This window comes from Onychostoma macrolepis, chromosome 05 (genome assembly GCF_012432095.1).
Source record: "Onychostoma macrolepis isolate SWU-2019 chromosome 05, ASM1243209v1, whole genome shotgun sequence".
Taxonomy (NCBI): Eukaryota; Metazoa; Chordata; class Actinopteri; order Cypriniformes; family Cyprinidae; genus Onychostoma; species Onychostoma macrolepis.
In genome coordinates this window covers 28,998,985-29,014,776 of record NC_081159.1, presented here as the reverse complement: position 1 = coordinate 29,014,776, position 15,792 = coordinate 28,998,985, and the positions used below count along the sequence as shown (strand labels likewise).

General features: G+C 39.4%; 2 protein-coding genes across 8 annotated transcripts in view; one reads left to right on the top strand and one right to left on the bottom strand.

The window, feature by feature from the left end:
- The first annotated feature begins 2,967 nt into the window (after positions 1–2,967).
- Positions 2,968–5,606, top strand: cd180 (CD180 molecule). 2 transcript variants are annotated; one of them, XM_058777590.1, is made up of 3 exons: positions 2,968–3,333; positions 3,442–3,602; positions 3,701–5,606. In XM_058777590.1, exons 1-3 carry the CDS (start codon positions 3,193–3,195, stop codon positions 5,430–5,432), a joined length of 2,034 nt encoding a protein of 677 aa, XP_058633573.1. In that variant the 5' UTR covers positions 2,968–3,192; the 3' UTR covers positions 5,433–5,606. The 2 variants fall into 2 exon arrangements, with proteins under 2 accessions (XP_058633573.1, XP_058633572.1); XM_058777589.1 differs by having other exon boundaries at positions 2,968–3,602.
- Positions 5,607–5,614: 8 nt separating this feature from the next.
- mast4 (microtubule associated serine/threonine kinase family member 4) overlaps positions 5,615–15,792 on the bottom strand; it is a 110,923-nt gene continuing 100,745 nt past the window's right edge. For all 6 annotated transcript variants that reach the window (XM_058777582.1, XM_058777583.1, XM_058777584.1 and 3 more), the window contains 8 exons: positions 15,227–15,348; positions 14,743–14,960; positions 14,126–14,323; positions 13,734–13,960; positions 13,437–13,559; positions 13,192–13,328; positions 12,691–12,875; positions 5,615–12,477 (listed from right to left, as the gene is read on the bottom strand). In XM_058777582.1, the coding sequence (XP_058633565.1) occupies positions 8,486–12,477; positions 12,691–12,875; positions 13,192–13,328; positions 13,437–13,559; positions 13,734–13,960; positions 14,126–14,323; positions 14,743–14,960; positions 15,227–15,348 (5,202 nt within the window). In that variant the 3' untranslated portion in view covers positions 5,615–8,485. The remainder of the gene's footprint in view (positions 12,478–12,690; positions 12,876–13,191; positions 13,329–13,436; positions 13,560–13,733; positions 13,961–14,125; positions 14,324–14,742; positions 14,961–15,226; positions 15,349–15,792) is intronic.

Sequence of the window (15,792 nt, the reverse complement as noted above, 5' to 3'; positions counted from 1 at the left end):
TTAAGCGACTACTCAAACTTTTTCTTAAACCAGCATCTCTTCATGTGAGCCATTCCACTCCAGTGTCTGTTGAATTCCAACACAGGCACACCTCATTCTGCTTAATGAAGTACAGATTAGATAAATCACCTCAACCAGATCTTATTTAATGAGAAAAAGGATACAAACCATCACTATTCTCTTGCAATAGGACCAGCTGGATGGCATAACAGTGCTAGTACATCAAAAGTAATTAGAATTTAATTAATAAGAATGCATGAAATAACTATAGACCATGCCAAAGGAGTTAAAAAGAAATGTTTTGAGAGAGAAAAAGAAAGAAGAAAAAGAAAAGGTTCAATTCTGGCTTTACACTCTTAAAAATAAAGGTGCTTCAAAAGGTTCTTCACAGAGATGCCCTAGAAGAACCATCTCTTGCTTACCTTTTTATAATCTGGAGAACCTTCTTTCACCACAACGAACCTTTTGTGAAACAGAAAGGTTCTTTAGATGTTAAAGATGTTCTTTATGTAACCATTTAGACAAAAAGATTCTTCTATGACATTGTGAAGCACCTTTATTTTTAAGATATGGTGTACTGGCAGTGTCAGATTGGTTCCATCCTTAAAATGCAAAAGATTGGACTGTAGACTCTGATGAGTCCAATTTTTATCTAATGGTTATAAGGAGACCTGGAGAGGCCTACAAGCCATAGTGTCTCACACACATTGTAACATTTGATGGAGGATCTGTGATGATCTGGAGGCGCTTCAGCAAGGACTGGAATCAGGCGCATTCGTCTTTGTGAAGGGTGCAAGAATCAAGCCAAGTACAATGTTGTCCTGGAATAAAACTTGCTTCCTTCTGCTCTGACAATGTTCCCGAACTCTGAGGACTGTATTAGTATTATTATTATTATTTATTCCAGCAGGACAATGCTCCATGCCACACAGCCAGCTCAATCAAGGTGTGGATAGTGGACCCTGTCATGGCCAGTGGACCCTGTCCAGACCTGAACCCCATTGAAAATCTCTGGAATGTGATCAAGGAGAATATGGATGATCACAAGTCATCAAACAAAGCCGAATTGCTTGAATTTTTGTGACAGGAGTGGCATGCAGTCACCCAACAATCAGGATTATTCCACCAAATATTGATTTCTGAAGCCTTCCTAAGTTAAAACATTAGTATTGTGTTGTTTAATGAACTAATACGAACTTGCTTTCTTGAGGTCTGAAAATGCTACATCACATTTGCAATTTTGACCAGCTGTCATTTTCTGCAAATAAATGCTCTAAATGACAATGTTTATTTGGAATTTTGGATAAATGTTGTCAGTAGTTAATAGAATAAAAGAAAAATGTTCATTAGTAGAATAGAGAGTGATTACTATTTGCACGACTGTCCTGAACTGTGTATAATAATAATAATACTAATCATAATAACCATCATCAATTCTACACATTTACTGTAAACCATAAAACATTGTCTTCCTTCTTTGTATGCATGTATGTTTTTATTAGACAATGCAGCTACAGATTCTGTCAAAATACCACAGTCAATCCACTAAATACTACTGAAGGACCTTGAAACTCTGTAAATTGCTTTTTGAAAGACAGTTAGCAAAAAATAACTGTATGGAATTTCCATAAGTTCGGTGGATATTATGGTTGTTAAGGTATTTTTTTAAGACTCATGCGGTTTTGCTGACACATTCCTGGTAGAATCCACTATTTTGCACAATACTTGAAATCAGCTCATGTGAGCTTAAAAGTGGCTTTGGGAAAATTTGCAAAATCACCACTTTTGCTAATCTTATGAGTGAAACGTCATAATGCAGATGATCGTCAGTACATCATTTCCACAGTTTCCCTTTTTTCAGCTTCCTTGAAATTCTTATTAACACTGTAAAAGTAAAGCTTGAATGTATCAGATGTCACAATGACTGTCCACAATACTTATTTAACAGTATTGCTGCTAGAATGCTGTATCTTTGAAGCTCTTTTTGATTAAACAGTAGCAGTCATCCAGGTAGGTGTTTTGTAAACTAGTAATAAAGATGAGAAATAATACAGAGAAATTAGCAATTATATAAATTAGATATGTGAAGATAATCCATAAAGACATGAATTGTGCCAAATACATAATTATATAATGCACATATCAATACAAATCCATGAAAGCAATTGGTGGTCCACACTAGACATACAAGAATCATTAAATCCTATCTGGAGTCATGTCCTGTGTATTAACATTTGGATTTGAAAACAGAGTAATCCTCTGGCCCCACTGAGACACTATAATGTAAAAAAGATTTATTTCTATTTATACGTACATTACAATAAGTGTGGCCTTTATCTCTCAATTGGATGTAAGGATTGCATAACTACCAACATTACAATTTTTCACCCTATTACAGAGGAGAGCAAAGACAGCAAAATAACTCCCCCTACAGCAAAGCTGTTTCTATTGCAAGGCTTCATGAGGGACATTGGATTGGTGTGTGTTCAGTTCCAGTATGATTCCACAAGTCAGTACCCAGTTCCAACAAACATTTAGAATGGTGATTAATCGGACTGGAACTACCTGAACACCTGTCTACCAATCAGAATAGAGTATTCAAGCAGACTATGGTATAAAGCAAATATAAAGAAGGCACACCTAAAATATTTGATTTTCTCTTTGAGGGTAAAATGCAGCTAAAGGTCAATGCAAATATGTCTTGGCCCCCAGGAAATCATTTCCCCCTTGAACACTAATAGTAATATTATATTACAACAAATAGTTTAACAAATAGTCAACAAATAGTTCGGCATACGCCAAGATAATTTGGTTGAAACTGATGTACGAAATAGACACACATTAGATCCGGTCACAATCGTAGATAAAAATTTATTTAATTCAATTCACAGGTACTTTTTTCAGACAAATTGTTACTCAATATTCAATAACGATTTTTTTTTTTCTTTTAGCACACTACCCTTTAGGATGAAAACAAAACACAAAACAAAACAAATCTGATTTTTGGAAAGTTCTGATCTACTTCAAACTGAAAGAGGTAAAAGTTGAAAATGGCATGTTTGCTTTCTGTACATCACAGTGATATCCTGTGGGCTTCTAAACATACAGAAAACCATTGTTGACATAAAGGGAAGTTACAGCTGGACACTTCTTGTTTTATGTGAAGTTCCTCTATTTTACCTATATATTTATATGAAGAGGAGACACTGTTCTCTTTTTGTCCTGTACACTATGGAGAAGCAATTTGTTTTCTACACGTTATGCTACACTATTCTGTTTCACCTTTTACAGCATAATGAAGCAACACCATGGGCTAGGAGACAGTGTCATCAGGTACATTTATGGTGGCTTATTTTGCATGATTATGGAACTAATATACTGTTTATATTATGTTTTATGTTATGTTTCAGTGATTGGTTTCAGTTTATTTTTTTTTTTCAGGTTGTAAATGGCTATGATTGTAGTGATATGGACCTACAAGTCATTCCAAATGAGATACCAAATTCTGTCCAAATTTTGAAATTTAGCTTCAACTATCTTCCTGCCCTTTACAACTTTACTTTTCAGAGGCTAACGAGCTTGAATTATTTAGACCTGACAAGGTGAGCAAAACAACATGTATTTCAAGACGAACTGTATAAAATTGTGCATCAGAGAATCTAATGTTTCTTCTTCTCACATCTAACCCTAAAACTCACAGATGTGGCATCACATTCATGTATGAAGACATTTTTAAATATCAGTCTGACTTGGTGGACCTTATCCTAATCGGAAACCCACTTGTGTTCATCGCAGAAAGAGCTTTTTCTGGACCTCTAGCACTCAAATATCTAAGCCTTGCTCAGTCAAAGATACAAAGCCTATCAGACATCCCATCATATAATCTTGCATATTTGGAGGTTTTGGAAATTGGGGGAAGTGAAATTCGCTCATTAGATGGACTAAGCAGTTTCCACTGTCAAAACTTACACAGTCTGCAACTGGACATGAACTCCATTGACTGGATAAGAGAGGATGATTTAGCACCACTCCGCAATGTGCACGGGATGAGCATCAGCTTCAAAGGAAACGATTTTATCAATATAGAACCAGGTGCGTTTAAGTCACTGAACTTGAGTAGTCTTGATTTCAGTGGCTGCTTTAGCAAGATGAACTTCTCCTCCCTACTGAAAGGGCTTGAAGGCCTTACAACCAACAGACTGAACCTGGGATTGTATGAAACCGATCCAAATGTGTACATACCATCAGCTGCACTACAATCTTTGTGCAAGATCTTTGTTACAGACTTGGATTTCCAGCTTCAGCATTTCTCAGACCTAAATAATTTCCCATTTGATTGCCTTAAATGGATTAAAAAGCTCGACCTTACTAGAGCTCACCTGGATTCATTGCAATTTAACATGACTGGCCCATCTAGATTGTCCCATCTGGTGCTAGATGAGAACCGCTTTAAAGATGTCTGCAGCATCAACACCAGAAACGTTCCCTTGCTTACGCACTTGTCCGTGAGCGGGAATTCAAAGCAACTTAATTTTAGCAGCAAATGCTTGGAGAGTCTCGGAATCCTAGAAGAGCTAGATCTCAGTCTTAGTTTAGTAAATCCCAGGGGACCTTGTTGTAATGACCAGCTGTTTGGTCTGAGTGAACTGAAGCTCCTGAATCTCAGCTATGGCTCACAAATTTTCTGGAGTTCACAGCCTTTCAGTGCAACGCCACAGTTGGAGCACTTGGACTTCAGCCATTCATACTACACTTTGAATGACAGCTCACCTTTTAGCAATCTACAGAATCTCAAAACTCTAAATCTTTCCTGGTCAAATACCAGTCTGACAAACGTGCGCATTTTCAAAGGGTTGAAGAATTTGCAACTCCTCAATTTAAAGGGGAATACAATTCAAGGAGGGGTTCTTACCCAGACGGAGCTTTTTAAATACGTCCCCCTTTTGGAAACCCTTGTTCTAGCTTCATGCAAAATAACTGCTTTTGAAGAGAACTTGTTTAAAGGTCTTGTGCATCTCAGGCAAGTAGACCTGAGTGAAAACAAGTTGGTCAAACTGAGCACCTCTGGATTTTACTCCCTGCATTTTCTCCAACTTAACTATGCCAGTAATGCCATTGTGACAGTGGATGTTGGAAGCGTTATGGATCTGGGAAACATCAGTACTGTTGATCTGAGCTACAATCCCCTGGTATGCAACTGTAGCAACTTTGAGTTCATCAACTGGGTTATAAAAAACAAAATCAAAGTAAAACACTTAATGGAGACCACTTGTAATGGCACAGGAACAAGGATTATTGATGCCGAACTTCAGTGTGAATTACCTGTTGGTGTACTTGCATCTGTTATAATTCTAGTTGCAATCATAATTATATTGGCCATTTTCTGCCTTGTCAGGAGAATTAGAAAATATTCAAGATATTCACAACTGTAAATTAAGAGTTTGTTTGGACTCCCTCCAAATGCAGACTATATAAACATAAAACATGAACATCTGCTTTACGTTGGAGATCAACACTGTATTTTTGCAGTCTCATTAAGTCTACTTCCTTGATTATGGCGATTTCAAGTCTAAGTAATTTTAAAGACAAAAAGACAATAAAATGCAATAAAAGGTCATTTTGACATGCCTTTTTATTTTCAGTATTATACAACTTTAGAAGTATAAATATTTGTTTAGTATACAACATCTATGACATCCATAGAGCTTTCTGTGGGTGATATACAAAACTCAAAACCACATCTCTTATTGCACAGATCCTAAAAGACAATGATAAGCAGAATCATCTACATAAACACTGTTTTCACACATAGAGAGAGGAAAGAAAACTCCAGAAAACAAGCAAGAACATACTGAACTAGAAGGACAACATTAGGCTACCACACCAATTGTCTTCAACAGCAAGTGTCTGCTAAGAGGAACTCACACACACACTCCCCCGATCACCACACACACACACACACTCCCCCGATCACAACATAACTGCCTGTGACGCAGCACATTAATTTGGCAAATAACACAAATGTACAAAATATACATCCATGAAGTAGTTGTAAACAAACATTTAATGTGCTTCTTAAAGGATTTAAACATTAATTGTCAGAAAAGGGAAGGAAAAGAAACACCAACAACATGAATGTCTGGGGTTAATTCATGACAATACTATCAATATTGGAGAACAGACAATGCATGTGTCCTATAAAACATTCACATTTTATCATTACAGTTTCTATTATGTTTGCTTAGAATCTCTTCCCCAATTTCCCAATAAGCGTTGTGTTTTTAATCTTAAGGTGCCTTGTAGCTCTTTAGACCTCCTAAGCTACAATTGTAAAGCCTATAAGGAACTGAAACGTCAGTCTGCGAATACGCTTTAAAATCTCTACAATCTTTTCATTAGACATGGTGCATTCTGTTGTTTAGTTACTTATGCAGACCTGTGTGTTCAGCTCAGATATATACTCTGTTTACATAAAACATTAAATCACAAATACTTCAATATCATACGGTAATATAGCCTAGATTTTTCACAATATAGGTATACTATACACAGTCGCTTTACTTTAAGTTGTTACGAGATGTATGCACACCAGCAGAGATATAGCAGGTTTAAAGTTCAGACCAAATGTTATCAAAAGACACAATGATTAATCCTCTTCTCTGTTCTGATGCTAACCTTCAGTGGTCATTATGCAACTGCTTAAAGGTCAAATCAAGCATAACTAATGACAAATATGCTTTTTAAAGTTTGAGCACAAAAAGGAAGGAGAGCTTTGAAAGGTCTTGAAGGTAAAAAGTGCAGGGAATGCACTTAGCAGTCCTATTGCGTGACTAGAGACGTTAATAGCACAAATGCATTTAGTAAAGTATTACACAGTCCCCATTTGTAAGTGCTGTACTTTGCATATGAATATGTAAGAAATATGAATATGATGGAACATGAAGAACGAACATGCAGTGAAACTCCTGACATTTACCACAAGCGCTGACTACCAGCCCTGACATGTTGCTAAAACACATTTTATTATCCCCGTATAAGCCCTTTTAACCAAACCAGGGGAAATGCATCATGTTCCTGTATGCCAAATGTTAGCCCTAAAAGCTTGACATTTTTCTTTTTTTTGAAAAACAGATTGTATATAATCTACATAGTAGCAAACCTTAATCATGGGGTAATCCTTCAGTCTCTGAAACTTGCCTTTTATATAGTGTGCTACATCTGCCTCGTCCCTGTTTCACGTAAATGCATGATTTCCTTGTTAGTGGTATCAAGTATAATGAACATTCGGAGAGCAACTCTGCTGCGTCACTTAAAATACATATCTGAAAATGCATGTGGTTAAGCCCTACATACCTTAGTGAAACTTCAAGTACACTTCATTTTAGAGTGAGACTATCATTATTCTGCTAGTTTAGACTCTATATCATCACAATTACTGAGCAGATCACCAGGAGACTGACATTGAGTACAGTATACAAACATAATATGACATAGCAAAATATATACATATAAAACATACAACACTCATTTTCAACCGACCCCTCTGTACAATTAATGCTGCTCTATTTACAATATATTGCATAAAAATTAATCCTTACAAATGCATGTGAAAGGAATGTGAATTTCACCATGACCTGCTAAGAACAGCAAGTCATATTTCCCCAAAAAACTCTAAGGCCCCTTCCACAACGAATCCAGAACCATAAGATGATTCCAATATAAAATAGTTCCAGGTGAGAAGCACAGGACAAAGTGCTTTCCCTCTGTGCACCACTACCCAAAACAAAACTTTGCTGACAAGGTCACAAAAAAAAAAAAAAAAAAAGAAAAGAAAAAAACACAAGTGAAAAAAATAAAATAAGTGATCTGTTCTGCTTGCAGAATTTAAGCCACATCAATAGCACCATTGCTACATATATTTTCCTAGTGGTTTTAAAATACATCAAAAACCAGTGTAGTACATGATAACACTAGCCTGAATAAGCGTGAAGCTTTTTTTTTTTTTTTTTTTTTTTTTACTTTACACAGTCAGTTAACATGCACCTTCATCTCTAAAGTTGAGGTGCTCTTTGTTTGGTACAGTTACACTCAACCAGGATTGGCACAGTTCATTTAATCATTAAAAAAGGCATCTACACTCCGTCTCCCCAATTATTGCACACGCCACACGTTACATCACATCGCAACACAATACAATGACTAATTTTGGCGCTTTTGCGAGATCTAAAACAAGACCACAAATCAGCAGCAAAACAAGTCAACATTCAGCCTACACTTTTTTGACATAATATTAACGGAGCATGATAGATCACAACACAAACAAACAAATTAATTTCTGGTTTCTTATGAATACCCAAAGTAACAGCTTCACCGGTCCTCAGATAGAAAGGGTTCATGATATTACATATAGACAAAACTGATGTTTACAACCTCATAGTCTTTTTAAAATTCAATACGCTTGGCAACTACAATACAATACAATACATCACTTTTTACAAGTTGAACCACGTGGGATATCCTTTGTTTGTTTAGGACGGACTGAATCTTTTTCAACAGTAGTACTATCCTTTGCCAAAGGCATGCCTCTTGACGAATCTTTGCGGTTAGTTTTGGGTGCTGACGATGTATCTAGAGTAGTTTCCTTTCTCTTCTTTTCCACTTGCTCTTTTCGGTTGGATGAAATTTGTTTGTCAGTCACCTTTGACTCACTGGAGGCATGTTTAGGGTCAGGACTGGATATAGTAGTAGTAGTTTTCCCTATGGGATCACTTGTGCTGGAGCCCTTGAGAGACTCTGATCTTGGAACATCAATTCTGGACTTCACTTGTTCCTTTGAGGAAGGTCCAAGTGATTCAGCTACAGCAGTGTTGCCCTTACCAGGAGGAAGTCCACTAGACACATGGATTTTAACAGCTGGAACAGGCAACACTGGCACAGAGCCACATTGAGAACCAGTGTGGGTGTCTTTATGAGGCTGAGATTTAGGTGTAGACAAGACTGACTCTCTTAGCTCCTTTGGTTTTACCATGTTGTCTTTGACAATAGGCTGTAGCTGTGCTATGTTTTCCTGCTTTCCCTTAACTTCAACTGCCTTCCCTAAAGACTGCGTAACAAGAGGAGAGTCTACTCGGGGCTTGTTTTTGGAACTCAAAGGGGTTTGTTTTAGTGTAGCACTACCAGATGGTTGCGTCTGTTTTATTGCAGTCTGTGCTGGACTTGTCTCCATCATGGACATGTCCATAACTTGCTTCTTGGCCTTCTCAGTGTCTACATCAACAACAGTCTTGGATTTCTGTTTTTCTTCTGTTTTAATTGCAGATTGCACATGCACAGTGTCTTTTGTTGAAGCGTCACAACTTCTAGTCTTTGGTGGGCTTGAACCCGTGTCCATTGATGTGATATTCATGTTTACTTGGCTTCTGAAGATGGCTTCCTGCTTTTCACAGTTTTCTGAAACTTCAGCTTTGACTGAAGGGTTAGAGGCACAAGTAACCTTTTCACTCATACTGCATTTGGAGTCCTTTTTAGAAGCCATTTTATCTCTCGAGTCCATTTTGTCTCCACATGCTGGCAGGGTTTTCAGATCCTTCACCATTAAATTGGATTGGCTACTTGCCTTCTCTGCATTTACTTTGTCTGCATGTTGATTTTTGTTTAAGCCTTGCTGAGACTGATGGGTTTGCACACTGAATTCTCTGCTACCACTTGATGCACCGGAATTTTGTGTTCTGTCTGAGATTTGTTTGGAGAGTTGAGTTGAAATACTTGCTGTCTGTCCATTTGCCAATCCAACAGAGCTTGAAATTTTGGCACAAGTCTGATCAGACTGTGGAGGTTGGATGGTGGTTGTTTTTACTTCAGCCAACTCAGAAAGTTGTGGGGTGGTGCTTGCACTGGCTTTGGATTTGGAATCAGTAGCAGGCATGTCTTTCAATGGGGCAGCAATGGCAGATGGAGTGGTTTTACTTTGAAGGGTAGACAATGAGCTTTTAACAATAGTGGTCTCGGGTGCATCTGACGGCGCTGAGACAGAGGACTCAGTGGATGTTGTGACCGAGGAAGCTAAAGATAGACTCTGCGGGATGGGTGCTGTTTCTTTGACCGATATCTCTGGTTTAGCCTGCCCTGAGTCAGCAGCTGAGGTTGGTGTTCCATCAGTTCTGCCTCCCAGTGCAGACTCTACGTTTTTGTCCAAAATTTTCACTCGGCTAGATGTTTTGCTTTCCTTCAAATCTTGAAGATGTTCTGGATTGATGTTGAGAAGGTCTTTGGTGCTACCAGCCCTATCCTTTCTATCTATCACAGTCTTGGTTTTAGACAAAGTTGGGCTTGATGTTGCACTTGCATTGTCCATAACATTTTCTGATGAATGGACCTGCTTTATCACTGCAGTGGTCTTTGTATCAGCTGGTTTGTCTTTATTTATGCTATCCTTCACTGTAGACATTGCTGGACTGCGTGAACTAATTGGTGTCTCACTCCGCCTACTATTATTTTTGCCAGAATTTGCTTCTGGGATTTGCTGGACAGAGATGGGTTGAGAAAGAACAGCAGAAGACACTGGGATTTCCTCAGGTTGATTTGTTTTACAAAGAACTGGTTGTATCTGCTGCTGAGTTTCGTTTTGCTTTGGAGATGTATCCTCTATATTTTCCATGTCATCTTCCTGGTCTTCATTGCTGACTTCCCTGATGGAGGGTGTTTTCCCACAAGCAAAGTGAGCATTGTGTCGTGCAGCTCTCATCTCCTGAGCCGTCTTTAGCCTAGTCTCCACTTTCACACTCGTGTCTATGGACTCAACTTTAGTGGCTGTAATCTGCAACTTCACTCCATCATTAAATTTATTTCTATCATGCAAGGCCACATTGCAAGCAGAACTTATTGTGGAGTCCTTATTGGAAATGGACTCTTCTTTTGTAAACGTTTTACTGCTCAAATACACATTGTCCTTATGGTTAAGTGTCCCAGACATCCCTGCATGAGAACTTTTCTGTTTCTCTGTGGTTTTCTGTTGAACAGGCTGTTTTCCACAAAGATCTTCTGCCAACATAGTACTTTCACCATGGCTGTCTGCCATTTTGGAAAGACATGTGTCAGTCTTGGATACCCGAGGCCCAGAAAGCAGACCAATGTCCAAGGTGCCCTCTAGTGGCTTTAAAGAGGACACAAGCCTTCCTTCCAATTTGTACTCAGAGGAGGTCTTCCTGATAGGACCATCGGAAGCAATCATCTGAAGTTTTTCTACTGCACTCTCTCCTCTTCCACTAAAAAGCTTAGGGGCCAAAGTTTCAGAAGTGCCATGGATGTTGCACATGCCCCCTTTAACATGTTCTAAAGCCAACGCGGAATCAAGTTGAAGACTTTTGGACCTGGTGGTGTTGAAATGAATGCTTTCATGAACACCAGAGGATATTCGACACAAGGAGTCTTCTCTGTCCTCAAAGGACTGTCTCTTTCTGGCAAACTCCATGTTGGAGGCTTTGAAATCTGGTTTATTACTTTCCTTCATTGCCCGAGACATTTGACGATCTGATTGACATAAAGGTGACCTCCCATTCTCACTTAAAAGTGATACACAGTCTCCACTGGTGACAGACTCAGCTATGCTCTCACAGACTCTCGGATTTAGTTTTTTGTAGAGGACATCCTTTAAAGTAGCATTTGTAGACTTGTCCAGGCATCCAGATTCAGAACCCTGGGGTCTCACACTGGGACGTGTAAGGACACTCCACTCCTTATCTTCAGCAGCAGCACCTTCCACATCTTGCACGGTGTCTTGTTTTTGCATAAACTCTCGTCTCTCAGCCCAGTCCTGCCTCTTCACCACCACTTTGGCTTTCAGCTTCTCCCTATCTAGCTCCTCTACTGACTCCTGACGACCAACTTTGCGAGTGACAGGCCGCTTTAGGCAACCCTGCTCAGCAGGCCTCACCCGAGTAATGGTGGGTGGCTCACAGGAACTGCTCTCCTCTATAGATGGTGGGATATGCTCCCCTCTAGATGAGGCCTCCCCTTGAGACTCCTCTTGGGTGACCTCCAAACTATGCTTTCGGGTGCATAAATGTTTTTTGTCACCAGCGTAAGAGGGGGAAAGCTTCTCCTCAGATTGAACTCGCTTCAAGAGTGGGGACCGAGGAGGCTCTGCACTTTTAGGTCGTACCATATGGCGTACAATAGTCGGGGGTGAGTGCATTTTAGCAGGGAAGGCCTGAGAGGGTTTGGTGCTTCCCACAGTGTGAGTCAGCAAGGGAGATGGGGACCGCTGAGGAGAAGTCGGCTGAGGCTGAGGGGTCGGGGAGGGTGTACGAGCCAGTGGTGAGAGGGGAATGCTTCCTGCCGATTTACGTCGACCCTGACGTAAACGTCCAGGTAGTTTGGGACCCAGGCCATGCAGAGTGCTGGGTCGGATGTGGCCAGAACCTGCTGGTGAGTTGGGTGCGCTGGAACTGGGGGAGCTACTCTGTGATGAATTGGCACCTGGATGAAAGAGTTGAAAGTTAAAACATTAAGATAAGCGGCAATTTTTTTTTATTACTTTCATTCAGATTTCATCATTTCACATTGAACTGAACAGGATGTGCACAGAACACCAATAATTACACCCCTTGACACGACAGGCAACATTAAAATATATATACTTTTTTTTTTTTTTAAATCAGGACCAATGTCTGGGTAATGTAAGACACACACCTGACTGGCTGAAGTCGGGTGTTGGGCGAAAGGCAGCTGTGGGGGAGCGTGGCGAGAGACTGTGTGTGGGAGATCCAGGTAGACTCTCTCCTGAAGACAGTGAGCGGTTTAGCGAGGAGAAACTACGGCTGGTGTGTAAAAGTGGAGAGGGCTGCATGGCAAAACGTTTGAATACTGAACGCCGCCTAGAGAGAAAAAAAAAGCTTAAACTGAAAAAGCACACTGGATAATGAAATTATTATACATACATACAGCCTACTGATTTAAATAATATTTTAAAATAGTAGGTTATATACTGTATATACTACACGGCATGCAGCAGAAAAGTACACAAATCTTCCATTCTGAGCAGAGTGTACATTACAAAAACAATGCAGTAACAGCTACATCTAGTGGCAGTGGGGGATCTTGCTACTGAGGTGTAGGTAGTTTATCCAAATATATGTAGTTATGTACTGTAAATAAACATTTGAATGAATGATGATATTCTTGTTTTCTTACCTTTCTTGAGTTTTCTCTTTCTTCGGCTTCTTGGTTCTTCTCACCATTTTGCTTCTGTAACTATTTCTTCTAGCTGGACCAGTTTTAATAGAAGTGTTTTCAAAAGGGGTTGTGGAAATCGCGACTTTACTTCCGCTCTGCGAAATAAGCACATGACACTTACAGACATATTGTAACACAAAATTAAATGGGAAAAAAAGCTGTGAAAATAGTGTTGTGGTTGTAACATTGGTTGGGTTTTTCACCTTCAGCAATAGTTCCACCACCTCAGTGTGAAGCAGCCCATGAACTGTTTCTCCATTCACATGAGTGATCAGGTCTCCAGCCTTAAGACCAGCCTTGTGAGCAGGGCCACCATCCTCTACATTCTATTTCCAAACGATACAATATACATAGTAAATCATACATGGTTCGAAAGCTTTCATCAATATCTTAACTGTGTGTGATGCAGTAAACTGAGATATGAAAAATCTAAGTGAGAATACATTTTGTCAGCTGTTTGGGTTCTATAGTGGTGTGCTGGACAGCCCTGCCACACTCACCCAGACCATGTGATACACTGTATAAATGTCACTGTCACAGGCGTAGACCCGGATAGCTCGCAGAGTGAAGCCAAACTTCTTCCCTGAGCTGTGAATGATGATTGGCTGACGACAGACGACACCACTGAGGGAGGAGTCTCGGCTGGGGGAGGAATCTCTAGAGGATGGGTCTGATGACAGCGAGTATGGAGAAATGGGGCTTGCTAATGGCGACACACCAAAAACATCTGGGGGGAATAAATCAATAAATCAACTGACTGGTGCTGTGCAACAGCAGGTAACCATCTTTCAAAAAAAAAAAAAAACCTGACATGGACAATAACAAACACTTTCACAAAAGTAAAGATACTCCAACATATTCTTTCACATACACATACATACTGTACACTCACCTCCAGGAATCATGAGTGACAGGGCGCTGGTAGACACTGATTTTGGGACTTTGCTGACTGCACACTGTTTCTCTGTGCTCTCAGGTTTGGGAGCAGTCAGGAAGGAGGCTGTATCAGAGGAGGGCTTACAGGAGCTCTCCAGACTCTCCACTCCATCTCCACGTGATGGCGCCTGATCCAGGTGCTCAGAGAAACTGCCTACTCAAAAAAAAAAAAAAAAAAAAAAAAAGAGAGAGAACAGTTAGTTATAACAGTTATGCATACTTATTATGCAACCTATAAATAATTGTAATATTTAAAATTTGTGTTATTTCCCTTTTAATAATTTTTTTAATTTAAATATTAATTACTATCTGTTTGATCACAAACAAATCACTTTTTTTTTTTTTTCAGTTAAATGGGGGGTCAATTGTACCTTGGCAAAAACTCAAAATACAATCAACATAAAATACAGTAAATACACTGCAGGAATCCACTGCCTATAGTACTGCATGTGCACCAAAAGCATGTGAAAATGAATTGCATTTATTAATGTTTTATACATGTAGTCTCAAACAGAAGTAAACATTTATTTATGGAGGACGTCTGATCCCATCTCCTGTATATCACCCCTGTACCTGAGAGAGTGGAGTTACTGATGGTGCTACAGGGTGTGGTGGGATCAGGCTCATCCTGAGGCAACTCCCCAATACTAAAGGTCAATTTACTGGGGTCTTCCAAAGCCAGGGAACCCTCATCGTCTTCCACTTCTGCAGAGATTGCAAACTTAGGAAGAAGACCAGAACATCTGCTCAAGCTGGTGCTCTCAGTGTCAGATGAGTGAGAGAGAGAGGGGCTGGAGAAGAGAAACAAGGAAAAATGACATGATTCACCTGAAAAAGTCAGGTTCTACAAATTTAAGGTAGTTTTAGGAACATAGAAGCTGTTTTGTTGGTCTACCAGCTTTATTAATAGTGGACTATGAGGTAGGCCTTGACCACGCTAGCAGGTAGTCCAATCTAATCAACCATCTGGACCAGTTAATGACCATACATGACCAACCTGGAGAATGTAAAATTATCTACTATCAGAAGTTGGATTTTCCCGTTAAATTCAACATACATCTCAGTGAAGTCTGGAGTCCAGCTCAGTGAGTCAACAGTGAGAGGACTGTCTGTTGTCTTCTCTGGCTGTTCTCCTTTCTCTTCCAGCTGTCCTCGAGACAGATCCAGACTACTGTAAACCTACACACACACCACATACAAACAAACAGCATATTTATGCATCAATAAACTCCATTAGATCTTGTAGTAAACATATGCATGTGTCACAGCATTCAAACAGGAGAATGAGATAAAGAATCCTGAAAAGCGAGGAAATGTAACTTGAAATGCTTCTGCTGGTCACTACTAGGTTGCTCCTAAGGTGTTCTGGGTGGTTGCTTACTCTCCCAAACAAATTAGTGGCAAATATATATGAATTTGTACAATCTCATTCCACTGAGGTTAAGGTTTGGGTCGGGGTAATAGATGCAGCTTCATGCTTACTTTTTTTATACAAAATATATTTTTATACGAATTGCGTACAATGGTTTGAATTATTGTTTGAATTTAGTAGAAAACAGCAATTAATAAAATGGCAATCATCACCAAAAATAACAATTGATGATGCCTGAATTTTATATTAGT

Bases quoted from the DNA above. Each gene is read 5' to 3' on its own strand.
- cd180 (XM_058777589.1), top strand. From the start codon at position 3,193: ATGAAGAGGAGACACTGTTCTCTTTTTGTCCTGTACACTATGGAGAAG. The intron at 3,603-3,700 runs GTGAGCAAAACA...TAAAACTCACAG, and splicing joins AATTATTTAGACCTGACAAG to ATGTGGCATCACATTCATGT.